We start from the raw sequence: 25,164 nt of genomic DNA, 5'->3' as shown, positions 1-25,164 counted from the left end.
CCATCATAAAAAACAACAACATTTTTAGTCATTTAGCAGACGCTCTTATCCAGAGCGACTTACAGTTAGTGAATACATATTTTTTTCATACTGGTCCCCCGTGGGAATCGAACCCACAACCCTGGCATTGCAAACGCCATGCTCTATCAACTGAGCTACATCCCTGCCGGCCATTCCCTCCCCTACCCTGGACAACGCTAGGCCAATTGTGCACCGCCCATGAGTCTCCCGGTCGCGGCCGGCTGCGACAGAGCCTGGATTCGAACCAGGATCTCTAGTGGCACAGCTAGCACTGCGATGCAGTGCCTTAGACCACTGCGCCACTCAGGAGACACAGTGTCCATCCTTTTCTATTGTCCTGCTGCATTTATCTCTGACCATCGTTTGAACCAAAAATGGCCCATCTTCCTCTCTGTGACCTCTCAAGCACCAGGAGCCAGTATTTGAGAAGCCTGTCACCTATCCTCAGACACTGTGACCTCTGTCGATCCAGCGTTGACGCTGTCTCTTTGGTGAGTGGACGTCTCAAGATGGCTGAAGAGCAGGTCACGGTGGAGCGAATAGTGCTGCGTCAGTGACGAGCCCCTCTCCTCCCTCCTCTCCTGCCCCCGCTCCTCCTCACGTCCCATCATCACCCCATCTGTCTCTCCTGCTGAGCTGCTGGGCCACAGCCCCTACTGAAAACCTTGCTGCGCAGCATCTCTCCTTTTCATCCCTTCATTGTATGCTGTCCCCTTTTTTGCTTTTCTTTCTATTCCACCATGATGTGCTGTTGCTACCATTTCTGTGCATGTCTCCTTAAAATGGCTGGTAGTAGGCCTAAATGAACTGTTAGTTGCCAGTTCAAATCTCACAGTGAGAATGTAACCTTGAGCACAACGTTCAAACACGCAAACTATGTCAATAAGAATACACATATGTATGTATGGAATCTATAGATAGGCTATACATAGCTATCTCTTGTATACTTTCAAAAGATGTGGTGTAAGATCTATCAGAGAATAGGTGCTGGTGGGGCCTCTTGCATGCATGATTGTAGAAAGCTCTTATGTGTATTTAGGTTCAGTCAATCTCCCAGGCTGAAGACTGGCTACATGAGTTACAAAACACATTCGCAAGGTTGGTTCTGCATATCTGGTTGAAATTGGATGTTCTGGTGCCGCTCAGGTAGTTTAAGGTATTGATTATAGACCTGGTAGCTGAGAGATGTAGATGTTATCTACGATTGTATTTGAGATTTTTGTGTATTTTAACTGTAAAATGCAGGGCTCCCTTGTAAAATAGACCTTGGTCTCAATGGGACTCCCTGTTGAAATAAAGGTAAAATAAATGACTTATACCTTCCTATATTGGGAGAAAGCACTGAACTGTAAGCTGTATTAAGTATACTGCTGGGGATCTGTGCTCCTCTGAGGGTGATGAATCTTGGCCTTGAGGCCAGAGAAGTTGGGCATGTGGATGTGAGCAGGGTGTGATGTGAGTGAGCGACACGGGCTGGACCCAGTCCAAATGAAGCACTAACACCACTAGGCTACCCTGCCTGGACCCACACCTATGCTACACAAGGGCAGCTCAGAGCTCACACATCCAGACAAGCTCGATAATGACTGGAGCTGCATAGTGCGTACACAAACACAGCAGTATCCACTCACAACTCGTCTAGGCCTGCGTGTTGGTGCAGTGGGAAAGATTTCTGGGTTTGTTTGTGGGATGCTAATGTGACATGGGAGGGACTGGTGGCCTGAACGTTCTAAACGGCCCCTACTTCTAGGTTGTCTGGTTGTTGTGTGATACAGAGCACTGTAGCTACAAGAGTTGGTCAGAAAAATGTTGATATCAATTAAATGTGTTGTTTCTTTTGACATGAGTGAAAGTGTAGCCTGCATTTCGGTATCGGGAGAAAACTGTGTTTATATGATTAATCAATAATTGCCAATGATGTCTATGAAACTACCGTAAAACTTCAATTAATAGCCTGGGTGTTTATTTACATAAATAATTTAACACAACAGGCTTCTATTTGAGCCCGGTATCTATTTCTTTAATGCACACAGCTTTTACTAATTTGCATAGTTAATTGTTTACTTCCAGCATTCACTTCCAACATTTTAATCAATTTCTTCATTTCCTGCACTAATGTGTTATCATTTACACGCTGTCACGTTTCTTTTGTATTAGTATGCCTCTATTAAAAAATAACACACTTTTCCTGGACAATAATTATTCTCCTCTTTGACTGTGCATTTTTGGTAGTATTTACTTTCACCACTAGAGGGCGATTGGCTGATTTCTAGGGTTCTGTACTCCCGAAGTTGTTGGCTGTTTTTGTGCTTGCAAGTTAGCTAGCCGTTCTCAGCTGTTAGCAGCCAATGGCTAGCAGTTTCTTACTGGCGATAAAAAAACATTTTGTTGATAAAATAAACATTACTGAATTATTTAATGTAACAAATCAACCATTATTAAACCTCATTTATTTGAAACAGGCGTTTATTTGCTGAAATGTGTGCCGTTGCCCGGATATTAAAAGGGCTATTTGAGACTATAAATCTTTACGTTATGTGAAATGTAACATTGGGAATATTTCACACTAAAAAAACTCTGTTTTGTCTCTCTTGCTCTCCCTTCTCGCTCTCCCTCATTCCCTCCCCAGGTCTGCGGGTCGAGCAGGAGGTGGTGACGTCCTACCCTCAGGTGGCGGTAGTGCGAGTCCCCACCCCCTGGGTGCAGTCGGACAGCGACATTACGGTGCTGCGCCACCTGGAGAAGATGGGCTGCCGGCTGGTCAACCGGCCCCAGGCCATCCTCAACTGCGTCAACAAGTTCTGGACCTTCCAGGAGCTGGCCGGCCATGGGGTCCCACTCCCTGACACCTTCTCCTACGGTGAGCTTCTAAGCTTGGTCATATTATTCCTGATCCCTGAGCTTAGAAAATCCAGTGTAATGAGGGCAGTGATAATGAATTCGGTGTATCCTTGTATTGGAGATATGCCATGCAGAGGATGATTCACCAAAGCATGCTTTTGAATGCGCTTGAGTTGGTCTGAGAGTGTCCTGACATAAAGTTCTACAACCAGGATTAACTTAAAAAGTCACCCGAGAGACCGGAGTCTGGTCGAGTGGGTAAAGCATGAAACACACAGAGAATCTCACTGCTGATAGACTGCCGAAAAGTAGTTATCACAGTGGGAGGCCGTTCCTTCTCTTGCTCGAACAAAAGCGGTACCTGCTGCGGGCCGATTAACCTACCGAATCGCAATGCTAGTCAGTGGCCAACAACTTGACTTTGAGACATTCAGAGAGCACGAACCCCCATGTGGGGTAGCCAACAAAATAAAAGGAGAAAAGAGGGCATGTTCTCCGTACATCCATGGTGAGCCAGTCACACTACTGCAATGTAGGCTATGGTATGGTAGCTAGCTAAGTGCACAGATGCAATGCACACAACACTAAATACTTCCTCCAAGCTAGCTAACCACTGTATTGACATTATAATTAAATCACATGAAACAGCTGCCTATGTTAGCTGCCGAGTTGTCCTTAGCTAGCTAGCTAGCCATATATGTGTGAAGTAGGGGGGCTGAGGGTGCTATAGCACCCCCTGATAAATCATAATAAATGAAAAATAAGTAACATTTGTTTCAGGAAAATATTGTAAAAAATATATAAAGTTGTGTACTGGGCCTTTTATTTGGGCCTTAAATGTCTCAGCACCCCCACCCCTAAACATCTTCACACAGCCATGGAGATAGCTAACTATGTTGTGCTAGCTAGTGAATATGCTAACGTTAGGTAGCTAGCTAAACATTTGGCTATGGGCTGGCATTATGGGGTTATGGAGAGTTAATTCAATTGTTTCTTCGTCATTTTGCTAGGTAGTTATCTAGCTGTGGCCATTTGGCTATTATCAACAAGGGCGTTCTACAAAATAGCAACATTATCGCATTAGCTTGGAATCTAGACCATAAGCAATACGCACGGATATGCATTGCCAAACAACGCTACTGCCACCTTCTGGTTTGGAGTATTTTAACAAGGCTGAGTCGCTGACGACTTCCAAGGTATTTGCTTTGTGAACACAAAAGAGATGTGTGTCTGAGCTTTAACACTCTCAGCTCCAGAACCATGTACGTCCCCTTGCGACGGGGATCCTGGTTCGATTCCTGCATGAGCTCTACACATTTCTGCTCCTTCTGTCTCCCTGCTTCTGCTCTTATCCTTTCATTAAAATAATAAAAATAAGTGTTGTTATTTTTGTTTATTTCTTTTACGGAATTACCATAGTTGATCTTAAGAATGCGTCAAAACAGAAAGAGCATTTCTCCCATCCAATCCCGTCCTCTGTCGTCATCCCTTTCTCAAACACTCTAATCTTTGTTTTTCACATTTGTCACATTTTGCCCGGAATCTCTGACTTCTCTACGTTGGACAAAACAGGATGTGGAAGAATACAGGCAGGCAACAGGGCCTGTACGCCTTAGCCAAAACCACACTCGCTGTGTTTTTGTTTTGTTGTAAGACTAAACCAAAGCTGATAGCCAAGGTGTATTTTGATATATTTATTGCCACTGCAAAAATCCAGTGGCGTGTGTTTTGGCGAGGGCAGCAGGGAGAATCTAGCACTCCTCTGACTACAGAGGCAGACCAGGCGGTGCAGGGAGGCTGCAATGCTTATGTAACGTGCCCCTCCACCATCATGACTTTGACAATAAAAGATTCCTCCCCCTGCCCCTCCCCTTCTCTGGCTCTCCCCCGCCGTAGCAGCCGGTGACGTGGTAGAGCCAGGCCTGACATTTGCTGCTGCTCTCGCTCTCTCTTTTCTCTCTCTCTCTCTCTCTCTCTCTCTCTCTCTCTCTCTCTCTCTCTCTCTCTCTCTCTCTCTCTCTCTCGCTCTCTCTCTCTCGCTCGCTCGCTCTGTCTCAGCAGAGTGTGGACGTGTGCTTTTTGGAAAAGGCATGTGCAGGGCAGCTCACATCTGGTCTTCTGTCAAAACGCCAGACCACAGACAGAGAGCACCAAAAAATTGTAGAGTGTGTTCAATATTCCACATTAGTTCAGGCCCAGACAGAGCAAAACTAAGCAGATCTCGCTCTCCAGATTACGTTTAAATGTCAGCACTGTTCCTACTGGTCAATTGAATTAGAAGTATTTCCAGATATAGTCACATGAAAAGTCAGAGACGGCAAAACAACCAAGTATTAAAGGGATACTTCGGTATTTTGGGAAATTTCCTACTTACCGAGAGTAAGACGAACTCATGGATACCATTTTTATGTCTCTGCGTGTAGTTTGAAGGAAGTTAAAGGTATCGTTATCTTAGCACAATTGCTGGAAGTCTATGGAAATCTACTAGCCAGCTCCTCTTAAAAGCAGGGAAATTAGCACTTTGAACTCTACGTATTCTTTACAAGTATATATGAAATTATAATATTTAGATTATAGTTGTTTGAAAAACATTTCTTTTTGGAACTATTTTCACCGAACTACGCATTTCATTAATCTGCTGTGATGGTGGGCGCAAGGATAGGCTGTGTGCGAGCTGGCCAGCTGAAATCGGGACAGCGGTAGTTTTGAACGAGTTTGCTAGCTAGATATCAAGTAAGCAAAGTGTGAGAAGAGTTCATCAATTATAAACCCCACAGACGAAGAAGAATACATCAACAGACTGCCATTGCTCGTCCAAAACAATATTATTACCTCGCAGCCATGACTGAAGATTGTTGACACTGCTGGAAGTATTTTCAAGTGATTAGCTAGCTTACGTTAGCAAGACAGCTAGCTAACACATGTAACTAAGTGTGGTGAGACTTGTGTTACATCAACGGACTACCATCACTTGTCCAATATCGAATATGGTTTGTGGGTGTGCTGTAGAATCTTTCACAAACTTCCAATGAATAATCCGGACTGATTGAAACTATGGCTAGTTGCCATGAATATAGACAACAACACTCTGACCAAGGACCTCAGAAAGGTAGTAGCTAGTTTGCTCTGAATTTTTTTTACCGGGGGACTATTATGAGAGGATGGAACTGACGAGCCATAAGATGAGACGTTTCCTGAGGGATACAGTGGTCCCATCAGTGGGCATTCTACGCATGCCAGAACAAAGTAGAATGGGGTAAGTGTGACGATGATCTAACAGTATCTGATTGATTGAATAGTAGCTAGCTGTTCTCATGATAAAATGTGATAGGCCTGTCAATTTTCTCATGGATAAGATGTCCATGTCATCCATTACATCTGTGTGAATGCCCTCCTCTCAAAGCCAAAGTATAGCCGAGTACAACAAAACAACTAAGAATGCACAAAACTATGTGATGTCCTTTTTTCATTATTCAAAATTGTGTGGTGCCATTATTTTTGTCTTTATTCAACTTGATTTAAGTACTTTCCAACTAATTATACAATTTCCACATGCTTTAGAAACAAATACATTGGCTTGACTTTATAGTGTTAGCTATGTAATAGATGACAGCATGCCACAAAAAACAGAACATCTATTATGGCTTTCTTCAAGTGTGTTCTCCTTTGTTTATGAATACCAACATTTCCTGTTCCCTTTTCCTTTATTTTTCACTCAGGTTGAGATAGAAGATGTACCTGCTGTGGACAGTCCACAAGGAACGGACTCTCTGCTGGAGAAACATCACATTCAGAACCAGAGTAGAGGACAAGCCTCAATAGTTGCTGGTACAGTGAGGGGAAAAAAGTATTTGATCCCCTGCTGATTTTGTACGTTTGCCCACTGACAAAGAAATGAGCAGTCTATAATTTTAATGGTAGGTTTATTTGAACAGTGAGAGACAGAATAACAACAACAAAATCCAGAAAAACGCATGTCAAAAATGTTATAAATTGATTTGCATTTTAATGAGGGAAATAAGTATTTGGCCCCCTCTCAATCAGAAAGATTTCTGGCTCCCAGGTGTCTTTTTATACAGGTAACGAGCTGAGATTAGGAGCACACTCTTAAAGGGAGTGCTCCTAATCTCAACTTGTTACCTGTATAAAAGACACCTGTCCACAGAAGCGATCAATCAATCAGATTCCAAACTCTCCACCATGGCCACGACCAAAGAGCTCTCCAAGGATGTCAGGGACAAGATTGTAGACCTACACAAGGCTGGAATGGGCTACAGACCATCGCCAAGCAGCTTGGTGAGAAGGTGACAACCGTTGGTGCGATTATTCGCAAATGGAAGAAACACAAAATAACTGTCAATCTCCCTCGGCCTGGGGCTCCATGCAAGATCTCACATCGTGGAGTTGCAATGATCATGAGAACGGTGAGGAATCAGCCCAGAACTACACGGGAGGATCTTGTCAATGATCTCAAGGCAGCTGGGACCATAGTCACCAAGAAAACAATTGGTAATACACTATGCCGTGAAGGACTGAAATCCTGCAGCGCCCGCAAGGTCCCCCTGCTCAAGAGTTTGCCAATGAACATCTGAATGATTCAGAGGAGAACTGGGTGAAAGTGCTGTGGTCAGATGAGACCAAAATTGAGTTCTTTGGCATCAACTCAACTCGCCGTGTTTGAAGGAGGAGGAATGCTGCCTATGACCCCAAGAACACCATCCCCACCGTCAAACATGGAGGTGGAAACATTATGCTTTGAGGGTGTTTTTCTGCTAAGGGGACAGGACAACTTCACTGCATCAAAGGGACGATGGACGGGGCCATGTACCGTCAAATCTTGGGTGAGAACCTCCTTCCCTCAGCCAGGGCATTGAAAATGAGTCGTGGATGGGTATTCCAGCATGACATTGACCCAAAACACACGGCCAAGGCAACAAAGGAGTGGCTCAAGAAGAAGTACATTAAGGTCCTGGAGTGGCCTAGCCTGTCTCCAGACCTTAATCCCATAGAAAATCTGTGGAGGGAGCTGAAGGTTTGAGTTGCCAAACGTCAGCCTCGAAACCTTAATGACTTGGAGACGATCTGCAAAGAGGAGTGTGCAAACCTGGTGGCCAACTACAAGAAACGTCTGACCTCTGTGATTGCCAACAAGGGTTTTGCCACCAAATACTAAGTCATGTTTTGCAGAGGGGTCAAATACTTATTTCCCTCATTAAAATCCAAATCAATTTATAACATTTTTTATATGCGTTTTTCTGGATTTTGTTGTTGTTATTCTGTCTCTCACTATTCTAATAAACCTACCATTAAAATTATAGACTGATCATGTCTTTGTCAGTGGGCAAACATACAAAATCAGCAGGGGATCAAATACTTTTTTCCCTCACTGTAAGTATCTGAAAATATGTCATCAATGTTCTGGTTTACACTTTGCACTTATTTTGTCATATTGGGATGGTAATGAAATAATTGGCCTGTCCAGACAGATCTATTCTAACAAAAGGACAGGTAGCCTAATTGCCCCTCCAGGATAGTTTGGTTGATTTGGGGAAAGTGAGGGGTTTCTTTGGGGGATGGTGCTCCCTTTCAAATGTGCTCAGAGGCACCCTTTTTCTAGTGTGCAGCCTGACTACACTACATGACCAAAAGTATGTGGACACCTGCTCGTCGAACATTTCATTCATAAATCATGGGCATTAATATGGAGTTGGTTCCCTCTTTGCTGCTATAACAGCCTCCACTCTTCTGGGAAGGCTTTCCACTAGATGTTGGAACATTGCTGCGGGGACTTGCTTCCAATTCGATTGGGTTGAGGTCAGGGCTCTGTGCAGGCCAGTCAAGTTCTTCTTCACTGATCTCGACAAACCATTTCTGTATGGACCTCACTTTGTGCACAAGGGCATTTTCATGCTGAAACAGGAAAGGGTCTTCCCCAAACTGTTGCCACAAAGTTGGAAGCACAGAATTGTCTAGAATGTCGTTGTATGCTGAAGTGTTAAGATTTCCCTTCACTGAAAATAAGGGGCCTAGCCCGAACCATTATTCCTCCTCCACCAAACTTCACAGGTGGCACTATGCATTCGGGCAAGTAGCGTTCTCCTGGCATCCGCCAAACCCAGATTCGTCCGTCGGACTGCCAGTTGGTGAAGCGTGATTCATCACTACAGAGAACTCGTTTCCGCTGCTCCAGAGTCCAATGGCGGTGAGCTTTACACCACTCCAGCCAACGCTTGGCATTGAGCATGGTGATCTTAGGCTTGTGTGCGGCTGCTCGGCCATGGAAACAAATTTCATGAAGATCCCGACGAACAGTTATTGTGCTGACGTTGCTTCCAGAGGCAGTTTGGAACTCAGTAGTGAGTGTTGCAACCGAGGACAGATGATTTTTACGCACTACGTGCTTCAGCATTCGGCGTCCCGTTCTGTGAGCTTGTGTGGCCTACCACTTCGCGGCTGAGCCATTGTTGCTCCTAGACATTTCCACTTCACAATAACAGCACTTACAGTTGACCGGGGCAGCTCTAGCAGGGCAGAAATTTGACGAACTGACTTGTTGGAAAGGTGGCATTCTATGGCGGTGCCACCTTGAAAGTCACTGAGCTCTTCAGTAAGGCCATTCTACTGCCAATGTTTGTTTATGGAGATTGCATGGCTGTGTGCTCGATTTTATACACCTGTCAGCAACGGGTGTGGCTGAAATGGTTGAATCCACTCATTTGAAGGGGTGTACACATAACTTTGTGTAGATATAGTGTATATCCACTACGCTAATCACTACACTAATCTGATCAACTGCATCCAGCCTGATTGCAATGTAGCAAACCAAGAAGTCCCATCATTTCTTTCTATATGTACGACAACGTCCTTCTGTTTAGATTGTATTCACTGGTTTATCGTCTTCTCTTTCCTCATTTCAGGTACTCCAAGATCCAACGTTGTCTACCCAAAACAATCAAAACAGTGGATTGCACAGCCAATATATCAGCCCACCACTCAAAGATTCAGGGATGAGCTGATGGAGTATACATCCTGCAGAGACGCATGGACAAATAGTTGGAGCCCAAATCCTGTGGAAGAGACTGTCGTTTGGCTGCCAACATAACCCCATCCCAAAACCCAGCAAGGAGGAGGTCATTGCTGGTTTATTGGTTTATTCGGATCCCCATTAGCTTTTGCCGAAGCAGCAGCTATTCTTCCTGGGGTCCACACAAAAACAAACACGACAAGTAACAAAGCACTGTTACACTGATAGACAATTGCAGCACACACATCAAGATTCAAGGACACTTGGGGCTTTTCTGACACCCCCAACTCCCCCAGTATCCATGGACTTGGGCCTCCTTGCACTACTACCTAATACAAACACACTCTATTGTAACATAATTTGTTAGCCTCTGGTCATTATCTCTCTGCATCTTTAGCATTAAAAAAAAATCAATTCACTGTAGGCTACCACTGTACATAACAGCACCGCTATACCTGCTTTGTACCGCCTATTTTATTGTATATTTTACATTTTATTGCTGTGAATTGTGTGAATGACTTGTCTATACTGAGTATTGGGGCGGCAGGTAGCCTGGCGGGTAGGAGCGTTGGGCCAGTGACCGAAAGGTTGCTGGATCGAATTCCCGAGCTGACATGTAAAAAATCTGTCATTCTGCCCCTGAGCAAGGCAGTTAACCCACTGTTCCCCGGGCGCCGATGACGTGGATGTCGATTAAGGCAGCTCCCTGCACCTCTCTGATTCAGAGGGGTTGGGTTAAATGCGGAAGATTCATTCAGTTGTACAATTGACTAGGTATCCCCCTTTCCCGTATTGTACATTATGTGCAGTGATCTGTATTGTGCTGTATAAAATAAATAATTGCTGATTCATTGATTGTCATGTCATTACATAGGTCTACACTATGTTTTATTGGCTTTTACCAATTTACCTTTAGTATTCAAATGTTACTGATACAGTGATCTGACTGCCATATTTCATACACAACACTATCTCATGTGGCATACTGTAATGAATCACTTATAGTAGATATTAACAAAATCGATGGGACTGGTTCAAACAGCATTTATTCAAGTGATTTGACTAAATTAGTTAGGCAATGTCTGGCTGTGAAGCTGAGTCATCGGAGTGTAATTATAACAGGCCCATTACATCTTCTGTCTCCTTGAATCCCATGTAGACTCCTGTGGGGGAGGGATATTTGAGGCGAATGGCAGAAACAACACATGAAGGCATGACTCTTCTGTTCCCTTGTCCCAGTCTATAGCCCTTCAGTGCCCACTCCAACATCAGTTGATATGCAACCAGCCTGTATTGACTAAGAACAAATAAGTTGTTATTCGTGAGGAGCTAGATCCAAATAATCTAATAACAGGAAACAATTTGATTTGAAATGATAAAACAACAAAAGATATCAATAGATTATCTTATTTTATATTTTGTTACTGTGTGCTGGGACAAGCAAGAGTAATGTCACTTACTCGATAGACAGCTGTCCATTCGGTCCAGCAGATATGGGCTACTTTTTCCACTTTATTTTTGGGACATGGAAGAATGTCTCTATAACTCCAGGATTGATGAGTGCAGAAAAGTCATTGCGGTGTGTTACACAGTCACTGGGTGCGCTGCTTTCTTCACTGTAGATACACTACATGACCAAAAGTATGTGGACACCTGCACATCGAACATCTCATTCCAAAATCATGGGCATTAATATGGAGTTCGTCCCCCCTTTGCTGCTATAACAGCCTCCACTTTTCGGGAAAGGCTTTCCACTAGATGTTGGAACATTGCTGCGGGGACTTTCTTCCATTCAGCCACAAGCGCATTAGTGAGGTCGGGCACTGATGTTGGGCGATTAGTCCTGGATCGCAGTCGGCATTCCAATTCATCCCAAAGGTCTTCAATGGGGTTGAGGTCAGGGCTCTGTGCAGGCCAGTCAAGTTCTTCTACACCGATTTCAACAAACCATTTCTGTATGGACCTCGCTTTGTGCACAGGGGCATGCTGAAATAGGAAAGGGCCTTCCCCAAACTGTTGCCACAAAGTTGGAAGCATAGAATCATCTAGAACGTCATTATATGCTGTAGCGTTAAGATTTCCCCTTCAGGGGAACTAAGGGGCCTAGCCCGAACCATGGAAAACAGCACCATACCATTATTCCTCCTCCACCAAACTTTACAGTTGGCACTATGCATTGGGGCAGGAAGCATCCTCCTGGCATCCGCCAAGCCCAGATGGTGAAGTGTAATTGATCATTCCAGAGAACGCGTTTCCACTGCTCCAGAGTCCATGGTGGCAAGCTTTACACCACTCCAGCCAACGTTTGGCATTGCGCATGATGATCTTAGGCATGTGTGCGGCTGTTCGGCCATGGAAATCCATTTCATGAAGATCCCGATGAACAGTTCTTGTGCTGACGTTGCTTCCAGAGGCAGTTTGGAACTCGGTAGTGAGTGTTGCAACCGAGGGACAGATGATTTCTACACGCTTCAGCACTCGGCGGTCCCGTTCTGTGAGCTTGTGTGGCCTACCACTTCGCGGCTGAGCCGTTGTTGCTCCTAGACGTTTCCACTTCACAATAACAGCACTTACAGTTGACCGGGGCAGCTCTAGCAGGGCAGAAATTTGACGAACTGACTTGTTGGAAAGGTGGCATCCTATGACGGTGCCACGTTGAAAGTCACTGAGCTCTTAAGGACGGCCATTCTACTGCCAATGTTTGTCTATGGAGATTGCATGGCGGTGTGCTCGATTTCATACACCTGTCAGCAACGGGTGTGGCTGGAATAGCCGAATCCACTAATTTGAAGGAGTTTCCACATACTTTTGGTCATGTAGAGTATCAAGCCCCTGATGGCAGTAACAAGTCCCACTCTGCGCAGCACAAACACTCTTCGTTGGTTGCCAGGGGTTGATTTGGCCCGCCGTCCCCCTCAGACCAGGGTCTCGCCACCGCTCCTGCTAGCTCGTCTACCGGCTCCGCTGATTCACCCTCCCTCCGTGCTCCCTCAGCATCCAACTGCACACGTTCCTCCACAGTCAATTCTGGCTCGAATAAACACGGCTCTGAATATAACCAAATGTATTCTACTACCTCAAAGTCCGACATGATTTATCAAATGTGATTGTGATGATTTGCCAATAAGCAAGCGAGCTAGCTACTTTAGCTACTAGAGTACGCAACAGCTGGCTGTCTCCCAGGAGCTTTGTTTACAAAACCACAACAAGTCTCGTGGGAAGAGAGCGCAGGCAGAACCCAAAGTAGTCCGTAAATGAGGACGTTGATAGAATCTAATTTCTTACGATTATCAGTAAAATGTACTAATTTATAAAATATAGATCACTATGTATAGCTTTGTAAGAAATTAGTAGTTAAGTCTATTTCCCAGGAGCTGGATAGTAGATACCCATAGACTTCCAGCAATTGCGGTAAGCTAATGATATGCTGCCTTCAACTTCCTTCGAACTGCACGCAGAGACATACAAATGGTATTTGTGAGTTCATCTGACTCTGGGTAGGTAGGAAATTACCCCAAATCCCGAAATATCCCTTCAACACAGAATTACATACCCACAGCAATCCTCATCCAATGGCAATCATTCATTGCTTCACAAGTCACAACATGGTTCCTATAGCAACAAACCCCATTTCGCACAGTCAAATGACTGAGGTACACAGAGGGTAATGGAGAGAGTTTGATCATTGGACAAATTGTAACGTGTGTGTGTGTCTTGTGTGTTTCGTAGGAGGACACGAGAACTTCCGCAAGATGATCGACGAGGCGGAACCGCTGGGCTACCCCGTGGTGGTGAAGAACGCACGTGGTCACAGAGGTCAGTCTGACCGCAACCATCCCTCCCCTCACCTCTCTCACCCCTCTCTTTAATAACAGAACCGGCCCAGGCCTCTCGGTTTATGCAAAACTGTTTCTCGAATCCTCTTACACCATTGTGTGCGTGGCCAACAGCACCTCGGTCCACCCATATAAGGAATTTAACAAAGGGGTGCTAAGTGGTTATGTCGTCGTGAAAAGGAAAGCACAGAGTACACATCTTTGACGGCTTATTTAAACCCATTTTTATCACCCTCGCTGATTTTTCAAGTTTACTTCTCATTTAAAGTAGGATTGCCAGATACGTTTTTGAACCCTATAACTTATGTTTAAGTTAGTAAAGAGATTGAACCCTGGCTATTTCACAGAGGACTCCTGGCCCATCAACTTTTCAGTCATAGACACTTTACTTGGTCTCCCAGTTGGTCTCCCATTGTCCGTATAGATAAGTCTCCCGAGTGGTGCAGTGGTCTAAGGCACTGCATCGCAGCTCTAGCTGTGCCACTAGAGATCCTGGTTCGAATCCAGGCTCTGTCGTAGCCGGCCGTGACCGGGAGACCCATGGGGTGGCGCACAAGTTGTCCAGGGTAGGGGAGGGAATGGCCGGCAGGGATGTAGCTCAGTTGATAGAGCATGGCGTTTGCAACGTCAGGGTTGTGGGTTCGATTCCCACGGGGAGCCAGTATGAAAAAATATAATGTATGAACTCACTAACTGTAAGTTGCTCTGGATACAAGCGTCTGCTAAAATGTAGATAACAATAGACTTTGGGTTACTGTCTATCAAGAAAGGGCATTGTAAACACTGGAATGGCCACTGACATTTGATTTTGTAACCCCCCAAAAGGCTATGTCTTGCTCCTTCCCTGACTTTTCCTGAATGTTTGTATTTTACACTGCTCATATGTCAGAATTTCGAAATCACAAACAGAAAAGTATTGAGAGCATTTTTACCTGTGTTTTTCACACCTATTCCTGACTTAACCCGCCAAGACAATGTGCTGTAGGACGTTGGTACCCAGCCAGGCGTTAATGCGTTTCTCTCTCCTCAGTGAATGAATGACAAATGGATCAATGGCTGATAATTGTGCACCTTACTTCACAATTGAATTTAAATTAGGCCTAACTGAATGTTAAGGACGGTGAAGAGGTTGACTTAATTTAGAAAGACAATAGTGTAATGATGAGTTTGTGTTATGCCTATTTATCAGCATTGGCGCTCATGTTAATAGTTAGACTGCGCGCCTTGCGGGTTGATACCATTCTCTTTTACGTTTTACTTTGTATAAAGAAGCTGTTATGGGACTGTTTTACTTACTGTAACTTTATTAATGCTATGTGTTGCAGTAGGCCTTTAGAATAATGCAAAACATATCCTTGACTCTATCCAACTTGATGAGCGGGAAACAAACGATGTCAGTCAGCCTTTACAGCCGGCCCATCGAAACTACACCTAAACTATACAGAAACTAGTTTCACACATAATAAGAGTTAGCCTATAGAGAAGATGGACAATAATCTGATGAGTGACAATATTAGGCCTATCAATTGTCAAATTGAACATGAAGAGATGGCCTTACTTGTAATTTACAGATGTACGGAAAGGATCGTCCTCCTTCAGAGTCATATGCAGGTGAAATGTTGTGATTTCTATATAGTATCAGAAAGAGCATATTTTGCCGTTTCTATTACACTTACCTTTGTCAAATAACTCTCATAATTCAAGAGGTGCAGATTTCACTTTTTCCAAGAATATTCGTGCTGTCCATGCATTCAGCAAATGACCAATCGCGTGGCAGCATTGCTCTGGCTGCTAAGCAAAAACTAGTAACATAATAAACGTACAATTTTAAATATGCTATTTATCTATGCAATTCATCCTTTACAATTGTTCATGCACTGGTGCTTTTGTTTAGGAATACGGCAAATAATTTCACCGGTGCACCTGCCTGGTTATATTATTATTATATTTTTCCTTTCTACTTTGTCAAAACTCTATTACTAATCAAATCTACAAAGTTGATCAAATGGATTACACTGTAATGTTTTTTATTGTGAGGGAAATGAGAATAGGCTATAGGCCAAAGTTTTTTTTGTAGGACTTTGTAGAATTTTACAAAACATATCCTTGACTCTATGTAAACAAATAACTGTTGTATTTCTTTATGCAATTAATCCTTTATAATCGTTTATGCATTATTTATCAAGCAATGTTGCTTATGTTTGCTGCACCTTGCAGGTTGATATGCAATCTGATGCATATGCTAAAGGAGACGCCCGGCAACGTTCTCTAGTGGGTACTTACAGTGAGGGAAAAAAGTATTTGATCCCCTGATTTTGTACGTTTGCCCACTGACAAAGAAATGATCAGTCTATAATTGTAATGGTAGGTTTATTTGAACAGTGAGAGACAGAATAACAAACAAAAAATTCAGGAAAACGCATGTCAAAAATGTTATAAATTGATTTGCATTTTAATGAGGGAAATAAGTATTTGACCCCTCTGCAAAACATGACTTAGTACTTGGTGGCAAAACCCTTGTTGGCAATCACAGAGGTCAGACATTTCTTGTAGTTGGCCACCAGGTTTGCACACATCTCAGGAGGGATTTTGTCCCACTCCTCTTTGCAGATCTTCTCCAAGTCATTAAGGTTTCGAGGCTGACGTTTGGCAACTCGAACCTTCAGCTCTCTCCACATCGCCCAACATCAGTGCCCGACCTCACTAATGCTCTTGTGGCTGAATGGAAGCAAGTCCCCGCAGCAATGTTCCAACATCTAGTGGAAAGCCTTCCCAGAAGAGTGGAGGCTGTTATAGCAGCAAAGAGGGAACCAACTCCATATTAATGCCCATGATTTATGAATGAAATGTTTGACGAGCAGGTGTCCACATACTTTTGGTCATGTAGTGTAGTCAGGCTGCACACTAGAAAAAGGGTGCCTCTGAGCACATTTGAAAGGGAGCACCATCCCCCAAAGAAACCCCTCACTTTCCCCAAATCAACCAAACTATCCTGGAGGGGCAATTAGGCTACCTGTCCTTTTGTTAGAATAGATCTGTCTGGACAGGCCAATTATTTCATTACCATCCCAATATGACAAAATAAGTGCTAAAGTGTAAAACAGAACATTGATGACATATTTTCAGTACTTACAGTGAGGGAAAAAAAGTATTTGATCCCCTGCTGATTTTGTATGTTTGCCCACTGACAAAGACATGATCAGTCTATAATTTTAATGGTAGGTTTATTTGAATAGTGAGAGACAGAATAACAACAACGAAATCCAGAAAAACGCATATAAAAAATGTTATAAATTGATTTGCATTTTAATGAGGGAAATAAGTATTTGACCCCTCTGCAAAACATGACTCAGTACTTGGTGGCAAAACCCTTGTTGGCAATCACAGAGGTCAGACGTTTCTTGTAGTTGGCCACCAGGTTTGCACACATCTCAGGAGGGACTTTGTCCCACTCCTCTTTGCAGATTGTCTCCAAGTCATTAAGGTTTTGAGGCTGACGTTTGTCAACTCGAACCTTCAGCTCCCTCCACAGATTTTCTATGGGATTAAGGTCTGGAGACTGGCTAGGCCACTCCAGGACCTTAATGTGCTTCTTCTTGAGCCACTCCTTTGTTGCCTTGGCCGTGTGGGACTTTGCGGGTGCTGCAGGATTTCAGTCCTTCACGGCGTAGTGTGTTACCAATTGTTTTCTTGGTGACTATGGTCACAGCTGCCTTGAGATCATTGACAAGATCCTCTCGTGTAGTTCTGGGCTGATTCCTCACCCTTCTCATGATCATTGCAACTCCATGAGGTGAGATCTTGCATGGAGCCCCAGGCCGAGGGAGATTGACAGTTATTTTGTGTTTCTTCCATTTGCGAATAATCGCACCAACTGTGGTCACCTTCTCACCGAGCTGCTTAGCGATGGTCTTGTAGCCCATTCCAGCCTTGTGTAGGTCTACAATCTTGTCCCTGGCATCCTTGGAGAGCTCTTTGGTCTTGGTCATGGTGGAGAGTTTGGAATCTGATTGATTGATTGCTTCTGTGGACAGGTGTCTTTTATACAGGTAACAAGCTGAGATTAGGAGCACTCCCTTTAAGAGTGTGCTCCTAATCTCAGCTCATTACCTGTATAAAAGACACCTGGGAGCCAGAAATCTTTCTGATTGAGAGGGGGTCAAATACTTATTTCCCTCATTAAAATGCAAATCAATTTATAACATTTCTGACATGCGTTTTTCTGGATTTTTTTGTTGTTATTCTGTCTCTCACTGTTCAAATAAACCTACCATTCAAATTATAAACTGATCATTTCTTTGTCAGTGGGCAAATGTACAAAATCAGCAGGGGATCAAATACTTTTTTCCCTCACTGTATAGGCTGAAATGCCAGGTGATTCTAGTGTTAAATGCCAAGTCCAGTCACAATTCAGTTTTTCCTGTGTTTTATATCATATTGTACAACAGCTGATGAAACTTAACACTGTAAAAGTGTGGGGGAAAAAGCAATTTGATTTCTCTATACTAACTGGTTAAAAATGCAATCTACACAGGACCTTCTAATCAGCAGGTTTGCATTGGCAGGAGTTTTGACTTTCCATGGTGACATCACCATGCGGTAAATTGGTTAATAGACCAATAACAAAGACTTTCAAACCTCTCTGCCAATAACGAGTTGTTTTCAGTTTTCCCCTCCCTACTCAGACCCCTCCCAGACATTCCTAGCAAATTTCTTCCTTGAGAAATATTATTTAGCTAAAAAGCTTTTTTTGCCTATTTTAAGGGAAATCTATTACAGTAAGGTACTTAATTGTTACCCAGAAATGATTTTATATTGATATAAAAACGACTGCATTGGGCCTTAAGGAAAGGGGCCATTGGTGGATATCAGCCAATGAGCCATGTCTTGACCATTCACATGACAAAGATCCAGCTAGCTAGCCAATCGCAATCAGTTTTGCCAACTTAGCGACTTTGTCGCTATATTTAGCGAGTATTCAGACCCCTCTAGCGACACATTTTCAAAAAAGCGACTAGCGACAAATCTAGCAACTTTTTCTGGTGTTATTGGAGACTCTGACGTGAAAGCACGTATCGTTCTTACTCTTCTCAACGAGCAGCGGGTGCTGCCGTGGGGGTGGGGGCCCCACCCCTGTCCCAAAGCACTCACAGGCGGCCCAGTCCTCGCGCAGCTTTTTACTCACTTTTTGTCTCTCCCACGATGTTATTCCTCCCTCCTACAGCGTCCATCTCAATTACATGCACATGGCCAATTATGCAAATTAAGTGATGATGTCATGTAGCAACTTTTAGGACAGCCAATAGCTACTTTCCTTACTGAGGAGATGGCAACACTGATCGCAATGCCAGCAGGGGCAGAATCATTTCCTTCTTTTGATGAAAAATCTTCTTATTTTTTCACATGTAACCTCTTTGTTGAGTGTAGACTCTACATTTAATTTGGCTGGCTGGTTGACACTGGTTGTTAGCAACGCAACCTATTCTAATATCTCTACACACACCCCATCACACTCGCATGCTTCTCTCACGAGTCTCCCTTCCTGGTCCCTCAGTCAACGCTAACTGTGTTGGGGTCAGAGGAGGTGCCACTGAGCATGAGGACAAAGTCCACTCTAATTAAAATGGGCCCTGGTATTTTTGTAAGCCAGTGCGAGAGGCATTCTGCTCTCTCCCACAATGGCTTCTCAGTCAGTGTCCCGAGTGTCTCGAGAGATTTCTCAATTTCATTTGTTACATGGCCGTTGAGGTGAGAGGTGTCAACATTCACGCTAACACTATCATCTTCAGAAGAGTACTGAATGTAATGCTATAGAGTATAACATGGAGGACTATAGTCAGGTGAATGAATTATGACTTTTCCATGACAAAAAAAAACATGTGAAATCACATTTTCACATGTGAAATAGCTGTTTTCACACGTTGAGCTTAAATTTAGAGTTCACATGTTAACACTACCTTTTCACATGTGAGGAGAATAACGTTTCACATTTTTATAAAACTTTCACATTTGAGAAACTTCTGAAGTCGAGAACAAAATTCTTAGTATTGCAAACAAAAATAATGATATTGAAAGCAAAACAAACTCAAAAGTATTGATAGCAAAACAAAATATTGCACAGATTTTTTTTGGGGCGAGAGCAAATAAATTGTAAATGGATGCAACAAAATCAGTGATACCAAATAAATGATAACGCAATTAAATAAAACGCCTCCCTCTTTCCTGTAATTTCCCCTGTCTTTGGTTATGTCACCCTGACAATGGCTTTCGCTGCATTTTTTCCAGTGGGAAGTTTTGGCACATTCATTCCAGCAACATAGCACCCTGCATCCCACTGCTGGTTTGCCTCTGATGGAAGACAGATGTAGCTGGAAGTGGTGAAAGTAATCATGTGAAGGGAAAAACACGAGATTTGTTCATGTGATTTTCTTCATGTTTTCTTTGTAAGGGTTGTGACTGAAAACTCTTACTCACTCTCTCTTTCTCATTCTGTTTTTCTCATTCATTGTCCAGGCCACGAACCATCAATGTTTCTTTTTCTTTTAAAAGCGTCTTCTTCATGTAATGCTATATCAATTAAATTGTTCTCTCTGGCTTCCCTCCACTCTGACTCTGTCAGGAAAGGCTGTGTTCCTGGCCAGGGACAAGCACCACCTGGCCGACCTGAGCCACCTGATTCGCCATGACGCTCCCTACCTCTTCCAGGAGTACGTGAAGGAGTCGCACGGCCGCGACGTCCGGGTGGTGCTGGTGGGCGGCCGCGTCATCGGCTCCATGCTGCGCTGCTCCACCGATGGACGCATGCAGAGCAACTGCTCCCTGGGTGAGTGATGCTGGGCAGAGGAGAGGAGGATATTCAGCCACTCTTGGAGGACAATGGGAGTTATATATTTTTTATGCTTATTTATTAAAAAATGAACACATTTCAGCTTGTAGCCTTCATCAGGGTTTTACAGACAGAAAATAAAGGAGGCTTGAGTGATACTGGACAGGCAGGTCCCCTAGGGCTGCCAGTGTCACCACAGTGACCGCACAGACACCCACTGGTGGGTCCTCTGCAAAGTTTGTCTCCAGTGGTTAGGTCTATAGACAGGGGTGCACATAACTGGTACACAGGTACGCAAGCACAACAAAAATCAGGAATGCGTAATGCCACTTGTGTTACTACGCGCCTTTGTGTACTTGGCCGATCTTCTCATCTAACCTTACACATGACATGTTGCTTGTCAACTACTGTCAGGGATGTCCAAAAAGCAACAGACATTAAGCAGCTTCTTTGGCATTTCGCCACCTACAAAGAAACGGCAACTGGAGCCAGAGCCGAAGAAAATACTTTTTTTTGGAAAAGTGGCTCCAAGATGTGCAGTGGCTTGAAGCTAACGATGAGCGCACTGAAATGTGGTGCAAGATTTGCCGCTCAAATCCACATCTAACAGACAAAACAGGTGCATTTTATAAAGGCTCAAAGAATTTCAACCATCCTTTATTTGACAAACATGAAAAGAGCAATGAGCACACGAATGTGGCGCAAGCCATTGCTAAACAAGCTAGCCGAGAAGAAATGTCCAGTCGCCCACTTGCCAGATGGCGAGACAAGCTGAATGAAGAACAGCGGCAAGCTCTGTTTAATATTTTTCTCCTCGCCTTCAATGAAGCTAAACACGCACGTCCCATGTCTTCCTATTCTGAGGATGTTCCTTTACTGAAGCGGCTAGGAGTAAATGTCGGAGGTGCATATCATTCACGTGAAGGGGACACACGGATCATGCAGAGCATCGCTCACACCATCAGCAGGGAGTTACGAGCCAAGTTGCAGTCTGCTGAATTTTGGGGGCTTCTTTTTGATGGATCTGAGGACATCACAAAAACTGAGCAGGAAATCGTTTACATTGTGTCTGTGTCCAGCAACGGAGAGTTTACTTCAGACTTTATTGGACTGATTGAATTGGGTGCTGACCGAACCGCGCAGGCCATAACAGACGGACTTGTGAGACTTTTCCAGGACACAGGCTTGGATGACTGGACAACAAAGTTGGTCGCTGTGTGCACAGACGGGGCTGCTGTCAACGTAGGTATCTACAACGGGGTTGTGCCAAAATTCCGGCAACTTGCTGCGGTTGGAGACTCCCTTGTGCACATTCTGTGCACCGCACACACACTGGAGAATTGCGCGAAATCAGCTGATCGCAACGTTCCTTACTGTGAGATATTTAATCGCTCTGTGGTCAAGCTGCTGCAGTTTTATTTACAAAAAGGTGGAGCAAAAAAAACTGCTGCACTGAATAAGCTATGTGAAGAAAATGGGATCTCCTTTGTGAAACTGGGTAAGTTTCATAATATCAGATGGTCTGCATGGAGGCATGAAACACTGTTAAAAATATCAAGACTATTGCCAGCCATTAAAATGCAACTGGTTACGAGTGATAACAGTGACTTGCAGCATATGTGCACAGAGCGTTTTCAGTGCTTTCTGTCAAACATGCTTGACATTTGCAACATTTTGAAGACCACATCCATTAGGTTTCAGAAGGAAAAGCTGACCATTGGAGAATGTAAGGATGAACTCATGGTGGCCATTGGACAGTTCACACTTCTGCTTGATGGTGAAAGCCACAGGGCACACACTGTTTCCAATGCTGATGCTGACAGAGACAAGACACACTTACTCAGGGGGTAATTGAAGAGTTTGAAATCAGATATGAATCCCTCAAGTCATGTGATAATTTCTTAGTATTTGATCCTTCAACATGGCCTCAGGAAATGCAAGACCTCCACAGTTTTGGAAACACAACCGTTTGCAGCATTCTCAAGAAATATGAGGCCACCTTGCAACTTGACAAAGATACCACTGTGACAGAATGGATGCGCTTAAAGCAGGCAGGAAAACGCCTGGGAGCCTCTTCTGTGTATGACTTGGTCCAAATAGTAAATACAAGTAACCCAGATGCTTACTCCAACATCAACAAGGTGGTTAAGCTGTCTCTTAAACTGCCTTTAAGCAGTGCAGCTTGTGAGAGGGGATTCTCACATCTCAACATAATAAAAACCAAGTACAGATCTCGTCTGTCACATGCTCGTCTCTCAGCCCTGATGCACATTCACCTGTCAAAGAAGACCACAGAGACATTTGACCCAAAGCCTGCTGTTGACCTGTGGATGGAGACAGCTAATCGGAGGCTCAACCAAGGACAGGGAGGTGCATCTACAGCATCTTCATCATCTACCATGCAAGAAGCTGAAGCAGAGGACAGTGGTGGCGACACAGAAGAGGACAGTGGTGGCGACAGTGAGGAAGACTGTACTTATGAAGACCACGCTACATATGGGGTGAGTACCAGACACCATCTGCTGGTACTCACCTGAGTAACTCACTGAAAAAGTTATGTGCACCCCTGTCTATAGACTTGTTATTGCTAGAGAGAACCAAGGTCAGGGCCAAATCAGTTTCATAAAGTTCCATAAAATGAATTAGCCTTTTTTTATATACTATATTATTTTCAGTGAATGAGATAATTTCTTTAGTTGGCTAAGAAACATATGGAACGGACCCTGAACATGCTATTTCCATTTTTTTATGTTAGGAAACCACATCAGAGCACAGGGGACAGTGAGAGGAGCAGTGCACTTGAATTTGGCCACAGAAGGACAATATAGTTGTCTTGAAAGTGACTTTGCTTTTGATGACGTCTGCAGTTTTACGCTAGCAAACACACTCATGTCTTGTGACATTTTGGGGTCATCAGTCCTCAATTGTTCCAATAGTTTTTTAACAAAATGTTGTTTGTCTTACGCAAGCATAGATTCTCGGTTGCTCTGGCTTACTTACATAGTATATGATTTATTTGTTTGTCCATCCTATTTCTATCTATTGCTCTAAACTAAATACAAATCATTCCACATTTCACAATACATTAAGAAATAGTTGCCCTGGGAGTTGGTCACTGTTTTCTCTGTCCTGTCATTCCTCGCCGTAGAGGCCTCAGAGAATGTGAATTATGTGAATGTAAGGCACACAGTGAACAGTCCACAGATAGCAGCTACTGGCGTGTGTGCGGTACTGACGTACCTGTCTTTCCATTCTGCCCTCGTCTCCCGCAGGCGGCGTGGGGATGATGTGCCCGCTGAGTGAGCAGGGCAAGCAGCTGGCGGTGCAGGTGTCCAACATCCTTGGCATGGACGTGTGCGGCATTGACCTGCTGCAGCTCAACGACGGCTCGTTCGTGGTGTGCGAGGCCAACGCCAATGTGGGCTTCATTGCCTTCGATCAGGCGTGTGGCATGGACGTGGCGGGCATCGTGGCCGACTACGCCCTCTCGCTGCTGCCCAGCCGCCTCACACGCAAGATGTCGCTGCTCTCGGTGGTGTCCAGTGCCAGCGAGACTAGCAGCGAGCCTGAGGTGTGCCCGGCGCCCAGCAGCGTATTGCCCGAGGCCGTGTGCAACATGAGCGTGGGCTCCACTTCTAGTGAGAGCGACCCCGAGCTGGCCGATACCACCCCGCAGCCCACGATCCGCCAAGTTGGCCCCAGCCCAGTCCTGCCCAACCTCCCTGACCCGGCCTACAACTTCAACACCCTCCTCGCCAACGAGATCGAACTATTGACTGAGTGAGCTGGATACAGCCACGGCATGCACGCACACTTACACACACAGACACACACACACAGACACACTTACAAACACACACCTGAACACATGGCGATGGACATTCCTGTTACAGAGCACACACACAAACTCCTATACACGTTACACAGGCAGGATGTTACATGCAAAAGCATGAGCTGAACAAACAAAAATGAAATGAAAAATGCCATGAACACAGAAACTGACATTACGAACAGACATAGACGCACACACCTTCTCTTACTAACTCCCCCCATAAACACATAGAGATCTGAGGCTGCTCCCCTGACCCTTCTCCTCTTCTCCCCACTGCGAACAACCCAGGTAGTTTACAACCGCAGGTGGGGGCAGAAGCGGGATCCAAAAGGTTAGCTGAATTACTGAATTGTTTTCAATTGCATTGTGAGGGTGAGTTGAGTAAGAGTGTTTTTTGGGAGAGCCCTAAAAAGCATGACATACATCAGCACATAGTCAACCGAAGTTTTATTTATTTGCACCAAAGAAAACAAGTGATAGACAACAATACAGATAAAAACACATTTAAAGAAACGGTTTGCAGGTGTGGTTGGAAGCCCAAGGGCTTATATGAAAATCACACCAAGTCTGTCACCCAATTGAGCTGAACACACACTACATAACTGTATTTTGGAGGATGAGAATGATGGGTGGTCGTCGTTATAGATCAACCACTGAGGACGTAGCCAGGCTTGATTTACTGGTGGTGAAATGAAGTGATTTTCTCCATGACTGGGAGAGGGGTACATGCAGAGGACTAGATAGACTGCCCACCAGCTCCATGTAGCAGAGGACAGACCGGGTT

At 44.2% G+C, this 25,164-nt stretch overlaps 1 protein-coding gene across 1 annotated transcript in view; it reads left to right on the top strand.

Moving 5' to 3' along the window:
• Window positions 1-24,505, top strand: part of LOC311149682 (beta-citrylglutamate synthase B-like) — a 34,992-nt gene extending 10,487 nt beyond the window's left edge. The window contains exons 2-5 of the mRNA XM_084186885.1: window positions 2,651-2,881; window positions 13,616-13,702; window positions 20,342-20,545; window positions 23,821-24,505. Coding sequence (XP_084043011.1) covers window positions 2,651-2,881; window positions 13,616-13,702; window positions 20,342-20,545; window positions 23,821-24,332 — 1,034 coding nt within the window. The 3' untranslated portion in view covers window positions 24,333-24,505. The remainder of the gene's footprint in view (window positions 1-2,650; window positions 2,882-13,615; window positions 13,703-20,341; window positions 20,546-23,820) is intronic.
• The last annotated feature ends 659 nt before the right edge of the window (window positions 24,506-25,164 follow it).

The sequence above is a fragment of the Coregonus lavaretus genome (assembly GCF_964263955.1).
Source record: "Coregonus lavaretus genome assembly, chromosome: 22".
NCBI lineage: Eukaryota > Metazoa > Chordata > Actinopteri > Salmoniformes > Salmonidae > Coregonus > Coregonus lavaretus.
The sequence above is the reverse complement of the archived record's forward strand: the minus strand, read 5'-3'. Positions and strand labels throughout refer to the sequence as shown.